Genomic DNA, 21603 nt, shown 5'->3' with positions numbered 1-21603 from the left:
TTGTAAGTGCTTGCCCTGCATTGCTGTTTTGCTCTGGTTTTAAGCTGGGTCTCTCTGTGTTTAAGGTAAGTCTAAAGCACTTCTTCCCCTGCACTTCAAGGGCAGGCAATAAGCTTGGCCATGCCATCCTTGGACCAGAGGGGTTTCTCTGCTGCATGGTGACCACCTGGGGACACTGCAGTTACTGTTTGAGCAGAGGCTCATGGACACTAATCCCAGTGGCCAATGGGCAGAAGACAAATCCAAAAACTTGTTGAAAATCTGATGATTCAGCAGCTGATGATGGTGTTATTAAAAAATTCCCGACCTCTGGCCAGGTCAGATTGGCCACACTGCTGTGCTGTCACACCGGTGGTTTTGGCAGCTCCCAGCTGAGCTTTGTACTTGAGCCGAGGGATTCACGGGTGCCTGGGGCTCCTGGTCTGTCCCAGCACATATTCATGGGGGGATCCACAGTGGGGGATCTGCGGGCGGCGTGTTCTCCACCAGCTCTCATTAGCTCTGCAAGAGCGAATTTGCTGACACCGCCAGTCTGGCGGCTGCTAACGGGGAGGTGGCCGGGGATGGTTTGGAGGAGAAATACAAGGCAAAAAGCCTCGACAGATCTGCAAGAACAAAGCTCCAGATCCCCAAGGGGCTCAGCCACCCCCCAGCCTGCCTGCTCGGGTGTCAGAGCACACCCGCAGCCCGTCTGTCCGTCCGTCTGCCTGTCTGCCCTGCGAGGGTGCGCAGCGGGTGCGGGAGGCGGCTGCGCTCACCCGCTGCTTCCCTTGTCTCTGATCCCCCTCTGGGGGACTGCCGGTTATTACAAGCCTCCGTAGGATTTTCCTGCTCGCTGTGCAAATGGACTGTGCTGCGGGTTTAATATGCCGGATTGCCAAGGAGCTGGAGATGGCATTTGGGTAAAAACCAGCCCAAAAGCACACCCACGAAGGCGGCGGGAAGCCTGGAGTGGAGGTGTTCCCTGACAAGGCACTGCCAGGAGCAGTGCAATCGCAGAATGACAGTAATACCTTCATTTCACAAGTGTCTTAACTCCAGATCCCTTTCAGTTGGGTCCTGCCACGAAAAGGGAGAGCAAATTCTCGGCATTGAAAAAGTCCCTATGGGACCGACCACAATCTCTTTTGGGGGGCAAAGAGATGCTCACAGTGGGAGTGCCTTGTGTTCCCCTCTCGCCCCAAGAATCAGAGGGGAGTGTGGGTCTGTCCTTCCAAACATCACCTCCTTCAAAATCAGAGAGGGCAAAGAGGAGAACCGAGGCAGAACTTGGAGCAGCCAGAGGTTGGGCTAACTTTAACTCAGCACTTTGGATTCTGAATTTCCTCTGAGCTGTTTACAAAGGGCTGGAAAAAAAACTTCCAGCCCTACCTCCCCCCGCCAGCACCGTCCTGATGTTGCCCAGAACATCGCTCTCATCCCTCCCTGTGGAGAAAAAAAAAAAAAAAGAGAAGGAGGGAGGAGTGGGAGAGAGGAGGAGAGAGGGAGAAAGTGAGCTCACGTTCACACATTGGTGAAGAGGCTGGTCTTGCAATGCCTTTGAATATTTTACTTTTAGGCAGTTCCTCATCAGTCAGCCACACACATCCGAGGCGAGCTGAAGCTTAACTACAGCCATGGACAGCACTGGGAGATCTGAGGTCTGACTGCACGCATCATACCTCCGGGATATTTTTTAAATTACACATATAAACACGCCGACAGGCAGCCGAGCTCTCTCTCACACACACACACACACACACTCACACACATCCACACATCGCAGAGCCGCCAGCACCCGCACGGCCGCCGAGCAAACACCTTGTCTCCTCTCGCAGGATATACCCGCTCACACACATCTCTCTTTATCTCCTCCTGGCTTCCCGGAGGATCCTGCCGGCTGTTTTTCATGGAGAAAGTCCAGGGAGAAATGGAGATTGAGAGATGGGAAAGAAGTGAAGAGATCTCAGACGCAGAAAAAAAGGTTATTCAAGAGATATGGAGCAGAGTATATGCAAACTGCGAGGACGTTGGGGTCTCCATACTCATCAGGTATTTAAAAAACAAACCGAAAAAAAGGAAGCAGCAAATCCAACTAAATCTCTTTATAGCTGAGGAAGAGGCAGAACAATATATAGAACTGAGCAGAGATGAATGACAGTGAGTGGGGAGCTGGCTGGGTGTATTCACTGCCTGGGAGAGCAGGGAGGGTTTCACAGCGCTCCTCGGATTCCCACACCTTTGAGCTGGGTGGCGGCGGCGGGGGGAGAGGGGGCAGCCTTGCCGGGGACTTTGGGGGAAGCTGCTTCCATGCAAAGGTCACCTTACCCTGTGGACAGGGCTGGGGGGGCGGCGGAGGCGGGGGGAGCTCAGCGCCGGGTTTGGGTGGGTTGGGGGTCTGGGTTTTTACACCCCCCCAGTGAGCTGCGTGCGGATGGCACGGGTACGGAGCAGGCTGGCGGGTGAAATAATGCAAGTTGGGAGCCAAGATAAAACCCAAGCAGGTGTGTCTCCGAGGGCACCATCTGTCCCTCCGGCGGCAGCGTCGGCGGGAAGGAGGGCACTGAAGTTGGCCGTGGAAGGGGGGCGTGGGGGGCACAGGCAGGAGATGGGGGCTGTGGGGGGACAGGGACCCTGCAGTCTCGGGATCGGGGTGCAGAGCATCGCTCGATGGCGTGGGGCTGTGCAGCACAGACGGGCAGCTCCGAGTCTCAGGTCTGTACCTGAAACCAGAACAAGGGAGATGCTCTTGAGGTGGGGAGCAGAGGCAGGTGGGGGTTCCTGTGTTGTCTGCAGGTGCAACCATGTCCTGGTACCCCAGGAAAGCATCAAGCAGGAATCCCACAGGGTCACATGGACTCTGTGACTTTGTGGTGTCAGTGGGGTGCAGCACCAGCAGGCTGTTTCCCTTATTTAAGAGGGGAAAAGAGGATAGGCAGGATGAGGAGAGGGGCAGACAAGATGCCTACATTGACCTCTTGCTAAACAGCAAAGATACTGTCCAGAGAGCCAAAGCTCCCACCATTCATCCCAGGGACCAGTAATGCTGGGATGTCCTTGGTCAGGCTCCCACCTTGACCCAACACCAGGCACCCCTATTTGGAAATGGGAGACTGGGTTGTGTCCTTCCCATTTCACTTCTGCAGTAGGGGACTCTGGGTGCTTGGAGAATTCCTTGGATGGATTTGCTGTTTACTGATAATCATTCCAAAGTTTTCCAATAGCCTGTGAGCTAATGCCCCAAGCCCCTACGGTCTGCAGGGAGTGGAACCTACCTGGTCATGCTGGTAAGCAGAGTTGATTTCCCTTCAGGCTTGCTACCAGCAATGCAATGGGATTTTCCTACCAAGACCCCTTTGCAGATTCCAAAATGACATTGGGCATGAGAGGCATGGAGTTGTGGCAGCAGGGACCATGTGGCCAAGCTCTGGCCCTGACTCAAACTTTCCCAGTAGAAGTTTTTTGTCCAGTTGGTTGGTCTTTTATTCCGGGCATAGTTGTGGCACTGAGGTGAAGGTTTTCCCCTGCTGTGACAACAGGGCAGGACAGAGCTGCCTCCTAGGGTGAACCCCAGCTCCTTGGGAGCCTTTACATCCTTAGTCATGGCACGTGCCCTGGCACATCCCAGCTAAACCTGCCACCTGCTCCCTCAGCCAGAGCTTCCCTTGGATGCTGTAAGTGAGGTCTGGACTTTCAGTGCATGTCCCCGGGGACAGTGATGTAATTTGGAAGCGGTGCCGTCCTCTCCAGCAGCACTGGTTGGAGCAGCACACCTGCCTGCATCCCTGTGCACTGTGGCTGAGCTGTCCCCCTGGTCACACACCCTGTCCCCAACGAGGGTTTCGTGCTGCTGCCCTGAGCTCCACTCCCCCCGTGAGCTCCGACAGGCTCCACCTGAGCTGCCTGGGGAAGCACGTGCCGGGCAAAAGCAGGGCAGCCCTGGCCAGGGCTGGAGCACCGGCGGCTGCTGCTGCTCTCCCGGCTGCCTTTCCCAGATGGCATCAGCTGCCGGGAGAAGTGGGTCATGCGTGGAGGCCGCCGGGAGCACGGGCAGCGGCAGCCACTTCCCAAGACATGATTCAGCAGCTCCAGAGGTCGGGGCTGGGGAGGGGGCAGTGGGCAGACACTGGTGGGGGTTGGTGGGAGGTGACCTGGCCGGCAGACTTTGGGTGGGCACCCACACGACGTGCTGGGGGCTGAGCGCTGCCCAGTCAGCCTCCCTGCTTCACCAGTGCTGGGCCGGGGTTCCTCCCCACCTTGCTGGGGAAACTGAGGCAGAAAGGGATGTGCACAGGTGTGGTCAGGGAGAGGGGAGGGGGATGCACGGCTGTGGTGCCCCATTTGGTGCAACCCCCACGTGCAGAGCAGTGAAAGCATGTAAATCTATCAGCACTCCTGTTCTTGGTGTTGTGACCAGGGAATTGACTCTATCTGGTGGCAGAGGGTCTCTCCATGCTTTCCTGCTCCATCCCCTCTCCATCCCTTCAGAGCTGCTTAGGGCAAGGAATTACTTTTCTGGACATAAAAAGTTGACATTAATCTGGGGTCTGATCCTGTGCCCCAAGAGTGGAGGCAGGGAGGCAGCAATGCCCCTGCAAAAAGCAGGGCTGCAGTGCTGGCATCCTGCAGAAACCCAGCCCAGCTCCCTCTGCCTCGACCAGCATCCCACCCCTCCACCCCCAGCCCTTCCATGCTTTGCCAATGAGGAAACTGAGGCTCAGAGCTGGGCATCGTGTTCCCATCCCCCGTGGCTGCTGTTAGTGCTTGAAGCCACAGCAAACCCCTGGGGTCCTGCCCCCAGCATGGTGGGTCCCTGATCTCACAGGGCTCTGGGGTCCTGGGGGACACAAACACAAATAATGGGGAATACGGCTGAGCAGCCACCGGATCCTGGGAATCTGCGCTCTGTGGTTAAAACTATGTCGCTAATTGACAATTTCCTCAGCGGGGAGCCTCCAGCCGGAGGAAGCACAGTCTCCTTGCCTCGCTCATCTTCCTCCCTGGGAGCTCAGGGGCCTCTGCAGCTTCTTCTCACAGCTGCCTTAACCCTTGCTGGAGCTGGAGCTGGCTCTGGAGCTGCAGCTGGAGCCTGGAGCTGCTCATCCAGGGCCATGTGTACTCGCTGGGTCACTCCCAAGTGGGCATGCTGGCTGGCACAGATGGGAGCCCTTGGCTGCAGCTCGCCCATAGCCTCCCCATGTCCCCAGGCTCGTTGCTGTACCTCAGTTTCCCCATCTGTAATTTAGGAATCAGTCCTTCTTGAACCCCCCTCGCTCCAGAGCTCACAGTGGGGAGCCCAAGTGTGCCAGGGGAGCAGGGCAGCCCTCAGCCCCTCTGGCACCTGCATTAGCCCTCGCTGTGCAGTGCAGGAGCCCCCCCAGCACGTGGCCATCACCCCCCAAGGTCGCCCTTTTCCCTCCCAATGATTGATTGCCAGTAACCCCACATTCTGAGACTGGGCTGGGGGATGCACACACCCAGGTGGCTCAGCCCTCCGTGGCACACAGAGGCTGGGAGCACCCGTGGGGGAGCATCAGTGAGGGATTGGCACCCTCAGTCCTTTGCAGACCCTGACTAAGCCCAGGACTCCAGGGCTAAAACCGCAGCCTGTCCTGACCAGCACACGCACACTCGCTCCCACACCCACACACACGTACCACGGTCACAGATGTGGGACCACAAAACTTTATGGATCCCATCGGGGGATAAAACCCAGGAATAGTTTCTATTAGATCCCAGGAAAATCTGTACCAAATGTTAACGCTGCACCAAGAGCAGGCGACGCAACCTGCCACAGCCACCACAGGCTGTGCCACCTCCACAGGGCTTCTCTGTCACTGTTCCCTGCATTTCCACTCCAGACCCATCAGCTTTCTGAATTTCCAACGTTGTTACCTTCTCCATCACTTCTGACGTGCTCTTTCCCCCTCAGGAGGTACAGGAGGGAAAGCAAAAGGTTTGTCAGTGCAGGATCAGGCCCCCGGATTTCGACAGTCTGGGTCTGCTTAGCCTGAGCAAACACACCTGGATTCAGACAGTTTGCAAAGAGCTTTGAAATATGAAAGCAGTCCTTGGATGCCAGACATTATTGGAAGTTTTAGGTTAAAATAGGAAAAAGTCTGAGTAATGGGTCTGGCAATGCAGAAAACTTTTTTTTTTTTTTTAGCTGAATCTAAAAAATATGGGTTGAATCCACGCAAAAATGGCATTTAAAGAAATGATTTTGCAGCTCCCCCAAAGCCAACATGTGTTTTGTGGAGGCGTCTATAGGGCTCCATTCCTGGCTGTTGAAGGGCACATTTCAGAGCAGAGCAGCTCAGAGAGATGCAATATCTCGCTTTGAAAAGGGCCCAGTGAAAGGACCAGCAGCAATGTCCCTGTCCCATGGCTTGTCCCATGCTCGCAAGTCATTGTGGTCAAGCTGGGGAGATGTTTTTCCAGAGACAGGGAGAGCCACAAAGCAGCAGGACACTGCTCTGCTGACAAGGACATGCACGAGGAACATTTCCCAACCCAACAGCCTTTCCATGAGTGCTGAAGGGGTGAGTGTGGGTTTAATAAGGTCAGTCTTGAAACAGCCCCTTTTCCTATGACTGTGTCATCTCTCTGATCGCAGCCCTTTCACCTGCCTCACCTTGGGGAGATCCCTATGGCACATCCTGCCCCAGACACAGCCTGAAGGCTGTCAGCAGCTCTCAGGGTGACCCAAGAAGAGCCTTTCCCATGTCCCCTGTCCCAGGGCTGCCCTTGCATTGCTTGTGAACCACACGGGGGTAGAAAGATCCCACCTGACCCGCCGAGAGCTGCGAGGACGTCCCTGTCCAAGGGAAGCAAAGGCACGGGGGACGAGCGGTTTCCCCGGACAGGTTTCCCTGTCTGTGGCTAAGGACATGCTGGATGCGTTGGTACCAGCCCTGACAATCCCTCCTCCGGAGCAGGCGGCGAGGGCCAAGTCTCGGCTCTGCCAGCCCGCTCCGGTAATGAGGCTGCAGCAGCAGCGGAGCGGGGCTGCACCCGGACGCGGCTGGGCGAGCGCCCGCCTGCGGAGTTTCAGGGCTCATTAAAGGCAGGGAAATGTCAGGACAGCCCTCGGCAGGCTGGCAGGCGCTGAGCGCGGCTGGGGAACGCGGAGTGCCGGCTGGCTGGCGATCCCGCTAGAGCACGGCGCCGGGGGCGAGCGCTGAGCCGGGCCTGCTGGAAATCCCCGTGGGAGCGTCGGACTGTAGACGTGTGGTGGTGGACACCGGCAAAACACAGGTTCCCGGTTTTGCTGGACGGATGGCGGGGCCCAGCACACAAACCACATCCTTGTGAGTTTTTGTCACTCCCCTCTCTACCCGGCCAGGGGGTTTCTTCCAGCTCCAAACCCCTCTGCAGTCCCTGGGGGTCAGGGACTTGCAGCCCAGCTCCAGAAAGCTCCATCCTCACTGTGTGTTTGCCTGGGAGGCAAGAATCTTGTTTTCACATCGTTTCCTGACACCCATAGACCCTGCTGGGCCTCGTAGGGCTGTAGGAAGGATGCTGGGTGCAGGGGGAGGTGCTGGTGGTGGGGTAGAGGAGCCTGATGTGTTCCATCCTGGTGTGTTGCTTGCATCCAGTGGGCAGGGACAATGGTTTAGCAGTGGAGAGGGACAGGGACACAAATGTAGAGGGGCTGAGGAGGATGCTGTGCATGAAAGCACTGAGCAACAGGGATTGCAAGGGAAGTAGGAAGGCAGAGGTGTGTGGGAAAGCCACTTTGGAGCTATTAATTCATTTACTGATGAAAGCTGTCCTTACCCCTGCCCTAAAGGTTTGTCCATGCAGCCAAGAAGCTTTGGGCTGAATCTACATAAGTGGTAGGGGAAGACAGCAGCCATGAGGACTTGGAGGTGTGAGTTGTGCACACAAGTGAGCAGGACATGCCCCTGGGGGTTGATAGCTCATGTCCAAATGTATTTGATGACATCTTTGCTGCTGGGTCCACTCCCAGCCTCCCTGGGGTGTCCTGGTCCCTCTGCCCTTGGGCAGGGGGGCATTACAGCCTCTGAGCACAGCTCAGTGTTGTGCTGGATTCTGCTCCCAAGGCTGTGCAGCGGGATGTGGGCTTCACCTGGAGGAAGGCCAGCTACAGCTCTTCTCCCTCAGCTGCAGAAGAAGTTGAATTTAGCATCAGTGTGTGGATGGGGGGCTTGGCCCTTTTCCCTCCAGCCCTCCTGTGCCAGAGCTGGAGACGTTGCCCACCACCACCTCCACCTGTCTATGAGCTTTCAGAGAGAGGACACAGGAGCAAGCAGGCACCACCCCCTTCTCACTCCTATATGCTTCCCCTTTTTCTGTCTTGCTGGGCTGGGGCACTGACACGTCTGAGACCTTTCTCACCTGAGGCTGGGAGCTGCAAACGCTGGGAGCACCCTTGCCCCAGCCTGAAGATGGATGATAGACTACAGGTGGCTGGGAGGAGCAGGGGGAACGTGCAGGCGAAGCGGTGAGACAGCCCTCGGCATAATAAATAGCAGCATCACACACCACCTGCCTACCCATTATCAGCTGCTTTGTAGGCACCCGAGCAGAGGGAGAGGTTTGAAAAGGGACGGGGAGAGGCTCCAGGCTGCCTTAGAGCTTCTCCCACGTAGAGGGACGAGGCGAGAGAAAACATGAAAGCATCGATAGGTTGAGTCACCAACCCTGGAGGGATTTAAAAGATATGTGGCTGTGGCACCTGGGGACGTGTTTTGGTGGTGGGCTCGGCAGTGCTGGGTTGAGAGTTGGGCTCGGTGATCTTAAAGGCCTCTTCCAACCTAAATGATTCTATGGAAATCTAGAAAAAAAACAGTCTCCAAGTGCTGGCTGGGGGTTCAGCTGAAGCCTCTCAGCAGCTCTGAGGGCTCAGTAGCATTTTCCCCTCTCAGTTTACAAACAGGGTAAGTGAAGCATTAAGGGTGTAGGTGCTTGGGGGGACTGAGTGAATAGCACCCGTGTATCCTCTGTCTAGCTGGGGAGGGAAAGAGATGGCTGGGCTTGGAGATTTCCTCCATGCAGGGTTTGCTCTTCATGGTCTGGGGAGAGGGAGGAAGATGGGGGAGATGGGAGGAGAAGTGGCATCTCCTCCCTAACAGAAAACAGGTTTCCAGTAACTGCAGTGGGTTTGCACCTTAATTATTTCCTTTGGCTCTGCTACTGGGAATGATTGTGTCCTTAAAGTTGTTAAAAGGGCAAAAGAGAGAGGAAAAGCAATCCTGACATCCTGTCCACTGGGTCCAGATGTAGCTCACAGAGTACAAATTAGCGGGTGCAGAATGGAATCGCTTAAAAAGAAATTTAATGAGATCGGTATGCAGGCATCTGGTTCCTATCAATCATCATTTTGTGTGATATGCAATGGTAAATATCATCTTTTTAATGACTCTGATGAAGAAAAAGAGCCCAAACCACACACACACATGCATAATGATCCAACAAAATTGCAGAGCCTGCGATGTTTGAACTCTCAAAATGTTCTGTAGATGGAAAAACCCCAACTGACACCTCTTCTAACTCGCCATTGTTTGAGTTATTTTATTTCTTACTTTTTTTTCCCCTTCCTTTCCTCTAGTTATATTTAACCTTTGTGTTAAATTAATCTTCTCTGTTTATTAACAACTAACCCTGACTGAGCCTCCCTCCCTCTTCTTCGTGCTTCGACAGCTCAAACATTTGCCCGAGGCCAGAGGTTCTTGCCTCAGGCGCCTGCTCCTCTCCAAGGAGAGGTGGCTGCAGGTCTGGCCGGCCATGGATTTGCTTTTCAACTTGAAGGAAAGGTGGCTTGGGCTCCTCTGTTTCAGTTCTCCACCAAAGACAGCCAGCAGACCCAGGATGGAGCACATGAGCTGAGGGTTTGCTGGTTTTATGTCCTCCAGCACCAGTGCCTTCCTGATGGCAGGTCCCTTGGGAAAGCTGCTGGGCTCAGCTCCCATGGGGGCATCACTTTGAGGTCTGTGAAGTGGGGAAAGGTTGGAAACCAAATATTTGCATCCTTCACTGGCCTGGTCTCACCCAGGTTGGGGACTTTTGGGGGTTTAATCAATCTTTGCCTCTGGCGTATCTGGCCAAAAGTGGGGAGAGGTGGAGGTGATGATCCCAGTGGCTCCTTTGGTTCTTCTCTTGGCAGGGACATGCTGAGATTCCTGGTAATGCAGGGGTCAGTCCCCCCCTTGCTGTTCCCTTTCTGCTGAAAGAGCCTGGCTGAGCATCTCTGTGGTGACAGGAGCTGGAGACAGCCAGGCCTGGGAATGATTTCTCCCAGCAGGGACCAGATGTGTCAGGAGGAGCTTTGCTAGGGGCAGGAGGCTGCACAAAAACAAGGGGAGTTTTGTCATGGGTCCCTTCTGAGTTTTAAAAGCAACACCTTGTCTCCCCCTTCCTTCCACCTTCCTTCCTCCCCCCCTCCTTTCCACCACACACTCTTCACACCTCCAATACCTATTTTGGGCCATCTGATGAATCCCAGATGCCTTGGGAAGCAACAGAAGCGGTGGTGCACTCCAGGCACTGCTTCACTCTGCTTCCTTGGCAATGCCCCCAAGCTTTCACAAGCCAAGGGAGCGGGGGAAGGAAGGGAGGGGGGGAAAAAGGAGGATAGCAGAGTGGTAAGGAGCCTGGTACTCAATATTGCGATTATTCATGGAGTGGTGAGTGGGGAAGAGGATCCCACCTGGTTCTGGAGGGAAGTAGTGATGGTTGGAAAAAGCAGTGGGATGGGTTCAGGTTCACATGGTTTGGGATGGTGCTTAGGAAGGGGGCTAGAGAGGGAGTCTGTCTGGACCCAGGCATGATGGGGGACAGCTTGGGAGCCCTCTGCCACTTTCTGAGCATCCTCCTCTGGTCCAGGAGGCAGGGAGAGCCCAGTAGGAGGGAGAGAGCTGGGTGAAAGCAGGAAGCAAACACTGACGTGGTTTTCTTTTGCATAAATTGGGTGGAAGGGGGTGGTTAATGTGACTCAAGTGTCAGCCCCAGCTGTCGAGAGCGACCAGCTGCACTGCTGGCATGGGTGGTGTTGGCATCCCTGCACCCTGTCACCTTGTCCCTTTCAGCCTCCAGCCCTCCACCTTCCAGGGGAGCACATCAGCTGCAACCACACCTTAACTTCTTTCAGCTGCATTTGGGTGGGGTTGATTTAATCTTGTAGAAAAGAGAGTCCCCAGTCCCCCTCAGAGGGGCTGGTTTGGGGTGTCCTTGTGCTGGGGGAAATGTCTCCTGGCACAGATAAGCAAGATGTGAGCTCAGGGCTGAGATGCAGCAGGAGACTGATCTGTGAAAGCTGAGGATAACCTGAGTAGGGGGAAACTGTTTGGGGTGGCAATACAGGAATAAAGCCCATGGGGCCACGAAGCTGCTGTGAGACTGAGGAAGGGGGGCAGGGAGAGGCTGGCTGAGATAAAGAGAGGTTTTCATGCTCATCTGCAGCTCTCTGAGGCATGTTTTGATGTATGTGGGCATGAATACAGCATCTGGCACCTGGGTGGAATCTCTGGGCATCAAGAACTCAGTCTTGCCTCTGCTTTGTAGATGAATACCCAGCTGTGATGCCCATGTAGCAGATGGGGAAGGTTTGGGAGAAAGGCACCAACCTGCTGGTTTTCAGGCAGCTGAATTCTGGGGAATTCAGCAGGAAAACCAGCCCTGGCTGTGTCAGATGCAGGAGGTGGCTCCACCGCTCCGTGCTTTGCTTTAACCCCTCAGCCTGCTCCTGCCCTCCTGATGGTGTTTCATGTCGATTCTTTCTTGAAGGTTTTTTGTGAACTTCCCCTCGGCCAAGCAGTACTTCAGCCAGTTCAAGCACATGGAGGACCCCCTGGAGATGGAGAGGAGCTTGCAGCTGCGTAAGCACGCCCGGCGGGTCATGGGGGCCATCAACACTGTGGTGGAGAACCTCAATGACTCCGAAAAGGTCTCCTCCGTCCTGGCCCTGGTGGGCAAAGCCCATGCCCTCAAGCACAAAGTGGAGCCCATCTACTTTAAGGTAAAGGGTTGGACCAAAGTAATCTTTGGGGTGCTTTAGAAATTAGGAAGAGGGTGGGAGAGAGGGAGCTGTGGGGAGCTGGTGCTGCCTGTTCTTGCCCAGAGGAGCTTGGCTGGATGTGGGGGTTGCTCCTGTGACACTGTCCCATGCAGACCACCCTTCCCACACACAGTCTCTGGAGCATCCAATACCTTCCCCTGCCCAGGGAATCCTGCCTACCTGTGTCCTGCTTGCAGCCCTACCAGCGTGTTCGTGGCTGTATGTCCCTTCTTTTAGAAATCAAGCATTATAGTCAGGACTAAGTAATCTGAGGTGCCCAAACTGGGGCACCCCACCATGCCTTGGTCTCTGGTTACCTGCCCTGTCTGTTCCCAAGAGTGTCAACAGACCTTCAGGACATCCGTCTGTCCCACAGAAGGTCTCATTCCCAGAAATCAGCAGGAGGATTCAATGGCTTTCCCTAGGAAAAAGCAAAATGTGCTGTTAGCTTCTCCCTACAGAGTTATTAACTCCTTGCTGTCCTCCTCCTTCCAGAAACTCACTGGTGTCCTGCTGGAGGTCATTGCTGAGGAATATCCCAACGACTTCACCCCAGAGGCTCACGGTGCCTGGACCAAGATGAAGACCCTCATCTACACCCACGTGACGGCGGCGTACAAGGAGGTGGGCTGGGCTCAGTACCCCACTGCCACCCTGTGAGCGGCCAGCGGGGCCAGGCGAGGGGCAGGGAGGGCTTCACTCACCCCAGGACTTCACTCTGGTCTCTTCTCAAGATCTTTGCTCAGTCTGGGGAGCCTGGTAGGGCCAGCTCTGTCAGCTGCCAAGTCACAATTTGATCTCCATGGGGTTTAAAAACAAAAGAAATAAGCCAAAAAAACCTATAGAACCACGAAGGGTGTGGGTGGGTCGGGGTGAAGCAGTTGCAGGGGACGCTGGAAGGGGATGCAGAGGGTGAGGGGAGAGCACTGGTTGTTGGCTCCATCTTACTGTCCTGGCCTGTCCACCACCACCTCCCAAATCCTGCACCTCACTTGCGCCATCTCAAAGTCCCGTGCACAAGCGCTGCCGCCCCGTTCGATGATGAACAACACAACCCTCATTTTCCATGCAAAGCCCCTGGGTTAGGCCCGGCTTTGGGGGGCACAGTGCTTATGGAGACGTCCAGCTGCCCAGCTGGCACCGAAAACGCTTTGCTTTGCACTTTGTGTGTCCCCTGGCAGGGTGGCAGAGCTGACAGCTGTGCCCACAGCGCTCTCGGTGCCCATCGCCCTGCACTCTGGGCTGGCTGCAGTCACCCTGCACTCTGGGCTGGCTGCAGCTGTCACCTCTCCCATCACCCACAGTCCCTCTCCTTGGCTGGCTGCTGCAAACCCTCCTGGGGCTGGAGGGAGTGAGGGGGAGGGAGAGATGTGCTCCTGCAGCGTGAGAGAGTGGGGAAGGAGGGGGATGCCTTTGGGCTGCCTCCCCTCGTGGCTCGGAGCATGGTGTGTAGGTGGGATCCCTGTGTCATATGTAGGGAGCTGGTGAGTCCACCCACTGCCCTTCAGCTCCCTGAGGATGAGCTTGGGTGGCACATGTCGTGCCATTGCCCTGGGAGCTGGTGTGTGTAGGTCTGTCTGTCCAGCTCTGCCCTGCACGGTGAGAAGGGGGGTTTGGGCTGTGACCAGGAGGGGAAAGATGGTGTGGACACAGCAGGAGGGATTTCTAGGTGTGAAGAAAGGTCCCTTCTCTGTTAAAATTAATAAATAACTTGTTGTATATTTACATATTCCTGCCCTCGTGGTGAAACTGGGTTCCTTCAAATAAAGTGCCTGTTAGAACTCAGCCCATGCAGGAGCTGTGTCCCCTGCCTGGGGACGGCAGTGCTCCTGTCTGTGCCTGACAAAGGCTTCTCCCTCACCCCCCAAAAAGTGGTTGCAGGGCTCGCAGCACTCATCCTGCCTCCAACACCAACTCCTGCTGGGCCCCCGGGTGAGTCTGCTTGGTTTGTGCCTCAGTTTCCCCTGCAGTTACAGGAAAAGGGAGGAGGAGCAGCCCCGTTGCCTCCTGCCCACGAGTGGTTGGATTTATAGGATTTCTGGGAACTGATTGGCAAAGGGTTGAGGATGTGTCAGATGTGCTGGGAAGCTTTGGAATCCTTGTCATCCAGACCTAAAGGTCTCTTATTTTTAGAGCTCTAGCACTAAGGACAATGTTATCTGTTGAAGTGGAAGGGGGTTCCCTTCCAAGATTTCCTCTGGCCCCACTCCACTACTTGTCCTGGAGAGCTGGCAGCTTCCTGAGAGAGACCAGCTCCTCTCCTGGATGCCAGCTGGATAGGCAGAGAGCCCATGGTTCCTACTGGGATCCCCGTGGCCACCCTGGGGACATCCCCCTGCCGTGGGGACACGGACCCCAGCCCTGCCCTTTCCATCGTGCCAAGGTGTCAGCACTGCCCATGGCTGGGGAGCAACCCCAGGACTGCTGCTCAGAGCAGCAGGGCAGGTGTGTCTGGGTGAATGTGCCCCTCCTTGGAGGGCTCTGTTGGATGCAGCCAGGAGTTTGTGCCGTCACCCAGTGCCCCAGCTCTGGGCAAAGTAGATTTGGAGAAGGCTCTAAACCTCTTGGCTGCATTCCCCAGTGTTCCCTTGCCTTCCTGCAGAGCCACAGGAGCAGAGTTAGTCCCAGAATAGCTCCAGGGCTTTGATAATGTCATTACAGCCAATCTGGCCTTGCAGTTCTTTCCTTCCTACATCCCACAGTAAAACTCATGGAGCAATGGCACCTGGAGTGATGGCACATCCTGGGTGTCCATTGGGTGGAAGTAATGGCTCAGGGTGCAGCAGTCCATGGCATGGCAGGGTGTGAGGTCAAGGGGGTTGAAAAAGGAAGGCACAGGGTGACAGGTGATGCTGCCTTTGCTCGTGAGGGGGCTGTCATTTAGAGCCAACACCCCCAAAATTCAGCCCGCCAGCCTGCACTGGTGAAGGTGCCAGCAGCTGCTGCCTCTGGCTCCCATCAGAGTGTCAAAGCCACTGCTCATCCCTCATGTCAGTGAAGGCATCCTTCAAGCAGCTGCTGCTGCCCAAGTCGGGAATGGATGGGAAAAGCCTGTTCAGCATTGACTTTGCTCCAGTGCAGGACTGGAGAGCAATTGCTTGGACAAGACTGTTAGATTATATTTGTGTGTGTGCACATCAGAGGACTCTCACGAGCACAGCTTCCCTGGTTCCTGCCAAAACCTTGAGGCCAGCAGCACATGTTTTTGATGAGTTCATGTACTCCCTGTGCTCTGCGGATGCTGGGCCAGGGGTGTTTCTGTAGAGGGATGTTTCATCTTCAGACAAAATTTGCACATTAACCTTCAAGGTTAATATCGTCCAGGTGGGAATTTTATTTTTGCAGTGCAAGCCCTTCCCTTCCCACGACCAAAACTGGGCTCCCAGTCCACAGGGAAGCCACTTTGGGGTGGCTGGAAAGTCCCCACGTTTGTACCTGACCCACCCGAGTGCCTTGGTTTTGGGGGAGCAGCAGGGAGGTCCTCCCACTTGGTTTCTCCTTTCTTTTTTTACATCTCCAGAAAAAGTACTGACCCACGGCCTCGTGTGCCCACGCGTGTGTGTGCTGGGCTTGAGGTTTTTTTCCAGGAACGTTTTCCTAAAGCAAATCCAGATGTGTGCAGCTGCTGTCCCTCGAGGAGCGCCCTCCCCCCATCAGCCAAATTGCAGGCCAGTCCAATAGATGCAAACAAAAACATGTTTATTTTTACCAGTTTCGTAGGAAGTAACATGAAGCAGGAGGGCAGCCAGGGCAAAGCTCCGGGGGGGAGGAGATGGAGATAAAGCGAACGCCCCCTCTTTGCCGCCCGCAGCAGAGGAGGTATTGCTTAAACCGGGGAAAATTCTCATCTGGGGAGAGATGAAAATGAACAGAAAAAGGAAAAAAAAAAACCAAAACATTCCAGAGTGACAGGGCTGATAAATGCCGAGTGGAAGAGCAGAAAGGGAGGCTGGGTCCTGGCTCTGTGCGTGGCTCTCCAGCACACACACACACACAGGCACAGTCGTTCCCTGTTACTGCCAGCCCCATCCACCCCCCATCCCTGAACCCTCCAGAGCTGACTGGGGACCCCCTTATCCCTCCTTTCCTTCAGGTCTTACTCTCTGGGGCTTGATGTTTCACCTCCTGGCACTCTTAGGCTGAGCTCAGGGCACTTCAGGTTCAGCTTTGCTCTCCTTGGTGGTGGCAGGTAGGGACCAACTTGCAAAATCCTTCCCCCAAAATTCACAGGTAAGAAGTTGGGGCTCAGGGCATGATGCCAGCACATGCTGCTCTCTCTCCTGCCCTGGGGAGGATCCCTGTGTCCCCCCAGCCCTGTCCAACCCCTGGCTCAGCCAGCACATTGGCATTGGCATTGTCATCAGGGCTGGGCTTGGACCTGTGATTGGGATGGGAAAACCTTTGTGCCCCCTGCCAGAGGCAGATGGATGCTGAGTGAGGGGAGATTTGGTGTCCCTGGGGCAGGTTTTCCCCCCCAAGCACCTTGTCCTAGCTCTCTTTGGGGGCACCCACTCGTATCAACCAACTTTTGTCACCCCACCCCAAGTTCAATGTTTGGTCAGAGGGAGTTGAGCGCTGGAGGGAATAGGAAGTGTTGGGTTGGAATGGGGCATAGATCCTGTCCACCCTATCCACTCCCTCCCCGTGGCCAACATTCATGGCAGGTTTAGCTCCACAGGCACCTGAACAGCTGAAGAGACACCCCAGCAACACCACAACCCTTAGGGACCTTGTGCCACCACCCTCATCTTCTCTTGTGGTGAGACAAATCCCTGAGGCAGCTGAGCCACGGGCTCTCCCACGGGAGTCCTCTTGCATCCCTGCCACTTCGCTCCACTTTGTCCCAGTAAAGGGGATCCCAGTGTCTCCCCACTCTGTGGGGGGTGCCCAGTGACTTCAGTGGGGACCAGATTTTGTCTGGCTGGACTCTGGTGCCAGAGCTCAGCCTTCCCTGCCCCTTGCCGTGGGGAAGCTGCCCTGGTGCAGAGATGTCGGTGCGAGGGCTGCTTGGGCCCAGCACCAGTGAAACCAGACAGATGGATGGGAGGGAAACCCATGTGCTAACCTTGGACCAACTTAGGGAAAGGGAGGGATAAAACTACCCACTTGGGTCTGACCTCTCCGACAGGCTGCGGCGCTAATTATTTTCCATAGCTGAAGTTGTCTCTAATTGTTAGTATGTCTGAACCAGTCCCAGCGTGACCCACAGACATGAGCTGGCGTGGTCTGATGTAACTCCGTGTCTTTCCTGTTCCTGCTGCAGATACTGTTCCTGTTCGTGTTTCTCGGCGCTTCCGTGCTGGTTTTATACTTGGCCGTTCCGTGTACGATGGGTGTAACTTGTTTTTCTTTTTGTAGGTTTTTAGTATGTTTGTAACCGGACAAAATGGTGTTATTAAACTGAAACTTGTATCTTCAGTGGATAAATCAATCAAACCCCCTCCAGCTCTGCTTGGTTTCTTTCTGGTGGGGTGGCTGCAAGGTGAGGGGGTTGTCGGGGGGCTGCCCCTTGGCCAGACGGGTCTGGGGGTTCCTGCTAACTCTGAGGGAATGGTGAGGGAGCTTTGTGGCTGGAAAGCAGCAGCAAAGGGAGGGGATGTGTCCTTCCCTGTCCTCTGCAGCGAGGGTGGGGGAGATGGCTGGAGGCATCTTACCAGCGCAGGTGAGAAGGGGAAGGTCTGCTCCTCCTCTGGGCTCTTCACTTGGCTTCCAGGTACGTTGTGCAAACCTCCAGGGTCTCTCCCTGGATCAGGAGCTGCTCCTGTGCCTTTGCCAGCCCAGCCAGGCCAAAATGTGCGCTGATGGCCACGAGATGCAATGACCACAACCACTGAGGGCTATGAGATAGTTCTCAGCCTGTAAAAATAACAAACAGCTCCCTGAGTAGCAGGAGCCCCATTTTCCATGTCTCTGTCCCTTGTGGCTCCTCCGGTGCCTCTCGCTGTGGTTGGATCGCGTTGCAGTGGGATGGATCCCAGCACGGTTGGGTCACGTTGTGGTTTCCCCCCATGGGTCTTTGCAGCTCCCTCGTTTGCAAAACAGGCCCATGACGTATATGAGACCTCTGTCAAATTCAGTTGACACTGGCCAACCTTTCCAAAGTTGTTGGCAGAGGACGGATGGATGGACAGACAGACAGACGCGTGCTATGATCCCATAAGCCTAATTTCCCTGGAACACAAGGCTTGGAAAAGAAATTCAAGCAATCCTGTTTATCGTGCTCCTCTTTACTCCAAGAACAGAACAGGCTTTCAGGGAAGGGAAAGCCCACCCCACCAGGGTGGCAGAAAGCACCAGCACCTGGCCACAAGCAATTTTAAGGGGAGTAATCCCAGTTTAGGACTGAGACTGAGGGGGGAATCGTTGAGTTCTGAGAGGGAGGAGAGCAGAGATTGGTGTCTTGGAGGCTGCCCAGGGTCATGGGGAGCCTGATGGTGACTTGTCTCCTGTTGGGCTGAGGGCAATGGGGATGCTCTCCAGCCCTGCATGTGGTGGAGTAGATTTTGCATGGGCAGGCACTTGAGCTGGGGTCCTCATGCTACAGCAACTGGGGTGTCCATGCAAGGGGAACCTATTTCTTTCCCTACAGCTTCACCAACCATGGCCATGGAGGAGGAAACCAGAGGCCAACCCACATGGGGAGAGGAATAACTGCCTGGTTCAATCTGTCTTCTCCCGCTGTGCCTTCTTTTTGTGGGGGGGGAAAAACCACTTGGTGTTGTTCATGTGATTAATAAGCCATCCTTGGAGTCTCTGCCACATCCTGTATACACTTCCAAGCGGAAGAAAACAGTCAGCAAAGCCTGCATGCTGCTGTGCTCCAGATGGGAAACATCGGCCTGGAAACCACGGGCAAAAGGACTGGCCTGCTCCAGAGTGGGGAGGCTGCAGTGGGGACCTGAAGCTCTTAGACCTTTGCATGCTGAGCTGAGACTAGCCAGGACCAGCAGTGGCCTGGAGGGCGCTGACACGGGGCTGGTTTTTCCAACAGCTTGTTGAAAAGGAGCCGGGAATTTCAGCATTACCTTGCAGGGAAAAAATATGTACACAGCCCTTTGCTTCGTACTAATATTTACCCCCAGATCCCATCACGTCAGGGTGGCTGTGACGATCATGCCGTGACCTGGACCCTGTGGCCATGCCAGTGCTCTGCAAGTGCTGGTGGAAAAGGAGGCAGGGTGGCAGGCTGAGGCTCACAGCCCTCTGGAAAATTGGCCCAGGCACCAGGGTGATGGGCTCACACCCTCTGGCTGCCCTGTGCCCGTGGAGTGCTAAAACAACCTTGTTAACAAGCGTCCTAGCCTGGAGGGAGGGATCCCTTGCCCAAGGGAGCTGGTGGAGGTCCAGCTCTGAGAAATCACCTTTGTGGGCCCAGTGATGTTTTATGGGCTGGGAGATGGAGGGAGAGAGGAATTTGATAGGGAAGGCATAGCAAGGGATGTGCTCCCAGCCTGTCTCTCATACTCCAGCCCCGGGATAGACCCTGCACCCCACACCACTGGCCACAGGGTCCAGTGCTCCCTGCCCAGTGCCTGCCACAAGCTGGAGGAACGATGGCTCTACCAGCCTGGTGCCAATGTGGGATCAGAGGTGGCACATCTGCACCCTGTGTCCATGTCCTGCTGGCCCCCCATGACAGCAGAGGGGAGAGCCAGGAGGTCACTGTGAGGGACAGGCAGAAATACGACTGCAAGGGGGGATTAAAAAAGAGCACATACAAAAACTGCACTACAGTTATTAATATATCTATTTTAAAACCTATTAAACCCCGTCCCACAGGAGCTGGTGGTGAGGAGTGCTCCTGTGTGTGCTGGGTGGCACAGGGTGAGAAGTCTCAAGAGACAGAGCTTGCAGGCTCCCACCAGCTTGAAGGACATGTCCCTTTTTCCTCTCCTTTATCTGCACCAAGATAAGAGCCAGGAGCTCCAGGCTTCTCTGTATGACACACACACACCCCCTCCCATGGCCACCCTCACCAGTGCGGTGGTTTTGGTGGCTCCTTGCTCAGAGGAGAGAAGAGGGAAAGGGAGAAGGAAAAAAAAGGCAGGAAAATATTCTCCCAGCCTGGTGGGGCTGACACTGAGCAGGAGCCAGCCCTTCCTTCCGCGCCCGGCTCCTCTTCATCTGCGCCGGCTGATATGGTTTATCTGAGCAGCGCCGAATGTAAACGCTGTCAGCGCCGGCCGGGATTAATTCCCGGGAGTTTGGCAGCCGAGAGATGAAATAACAGCGCTGCGGGAGGGGGGAGCGGGAGGGGGAGAAGTGCACATCTCAGACTGAAAAATCCTCCCGGTTAATTTACAGCCAGGTTTCTCTTCTCCCAGGCACTCTTGGGAGAAAGAGCAAAGCCGGGGGCAGAGGGAGGGTGGGGGAGAGGAACAGGAGGAGGAGGAGGAGGACTCCTGGAGCGGAAGGCTGGGACCCGAGGGAGGGGGGATGACTGGCAAACCACGCTTGCCCCGCGTGCCCCACGGTGACAGGGACACTGCGGCTGGTGGGGCCCATGGCCCGCAGCCCCCGGCCCAGCCCAACCACCCTCTGGTTTTGCAGGATCCCTCGGGCGCTGGTGGAGGAAGCAGCGCCGAAGGCACCGAGGTGCTCCCGGACACCTGAGCCCCGACAGCCGGCACCATGCAGGGAGAGGAACCCCCTCTGCTCTCCGCTTGCACTGGCCTGGGGGGACACTCCCAGCCCCCCACTGCCCTCTCCTTGGGGAGCAAACCACCAAAAAGCACATTCCCATTGAATATTCCCGTATTTGCACTAAACACCGTGAGATCACCCGAGGACTTTGCTGCTGGGAGGACTCCCAGCCCAAAAAAGGTGGGACATCTACTGCTGTTTATTACAACACCCTTTTCATTAATTGACAAGTATATTTGCATTAAGGGAAGGCTTTAGAAAACTGCCCCGCAGATGCTGTTTTTTCAAGGCTGATGTTTCAAACAGCTCCTAAAATAAAATAATCATCAGGCTCTGCCACATTGCTTTGGTTTATGTTTATATAGCAGAGGGATTTGGTTTGAGGGTACTTTTCTAAGCAATAGGGTGGTTTTCATTTACTTTCTTTAGGTATTTCAGTAAATAACCACAAATACTTTCACTTATTTTTATTGATTTCTTGGTAGAGGATTGGCTGGACAAAAAGCCCAGCAGTGCATGGGAAGGTAAATTGGTTTATTTTAAACTTAGGAAAGCCCATCTCTCTGCCAAGAGCTGTGCATCACTAACAGCAGATTATGGTTTTACTCAGGATTTAATAATCTATTTTATATCTACCTACATCTCATGGCCTGTGCCTGCCAGAGCACTGAGTGACATCTGCACTGGCTCTGGAGGTGATGAGAGAGTGCAAAAGGCAGGAAGCAGGTCCTGGAAATGGTACTGTCAGCTTTGGGAACCTGATTTAAAAATAATCCTGATGATGATGGCTGGGTAGGGGGTCAGTGAGACAGTGGTTGTCCCCCACTCTGTGAAAACCCACCCATGTCACGGTTCACTTTGGGACCAGAGGCTGGCAGAGGGTTTGGGGTGATGACAGAGAGGGCTGCCTGAAGGGTTGGCGTGTCTGCAGAGGTGTTGTGCCTGCAGGCACTGGGGTGCCT

General features: G+C 55.0%; 1 protein-coding gene across 2 annotated transcripts; it reads left to right on the top strand.

The window, feature by feature from the left end:
* The first annotated feature begins 1440 nt into the window (after positions 1-1440).
* CYGB (cytoglobin) lies at positions 1441-20996 on the top strand. Of its 2 annotated transcripts, XM_051797891.1 has the most exons (4): positions 1441-2031; positions 11728-11959; positions 12494-12622; positions 20549-20996. In XM_051797891.1, exons 1-4 carry the CDS (start codon positions 1889-1891, stop codon positions 20609-20611), a joined length of 567 nt encoding a protein of 188 aa, XP_051653851.1. In that variant the 5' UTR covers positions 1441-1888; the 3' UTR covers positions 20612-20996. The 2 variants fall into 2 exon arrangements, with proteins under 2 accessions (XP_051653851.1, XP_051653852.1); XM_051797892.1 differs by lacking the exon at positions 20549-20996 and having other exon boundaries at positions 1442-2031; positions 12494-17443.
* Positions 20997-21603: the final 607 nt, after the last annotated feature.

The sequence above is a fragment of the Manacus candei genome, unplaced genomic scaffold (assembly GCF_025592945.1).
Source record: "Manacus candei isolate 608988 ecotype Guabito, Panama unplaced genomic scaffold, ASM2559294v1 h1tg000047l, whole genome shotgun sequence".
In the NCBI taxonomy this organism is placed as follows: Eukaryota; Metazoa; Chordata; class Aves; order Passeriformes; family Pipridae; genus Manacus; species Manacus candei.
This window is presented reverse-complemented; position numbering and strand designations above follow the sequence as displayed.

Excerpts from the sequence above, each read along its gene's own strand:
- CYGB (XM_051797891.1), top strand. The coding sequence starts at position 1,889 with ATGGAGAAAGTCCAGGGAGAAATGGAGATTGAGAGATGGGAAAGAAGT. Across the intron at positions 2,032-11,727 it reads GGGGTCTCCATACTCATCAG|GTTTTTTGTGAACTTCCCCT; the intron begins GTATTTAAAAAA and ends TCTTTCTTGAAG. Across the intron at positions 11,960-12,493 it reads TGGAGCCCATCTACTTTAAG|AAACTCACTGGTGTCCTGCT; the intron begins GTAAAGGGTTGG and ends TCCTCCTTCCAG.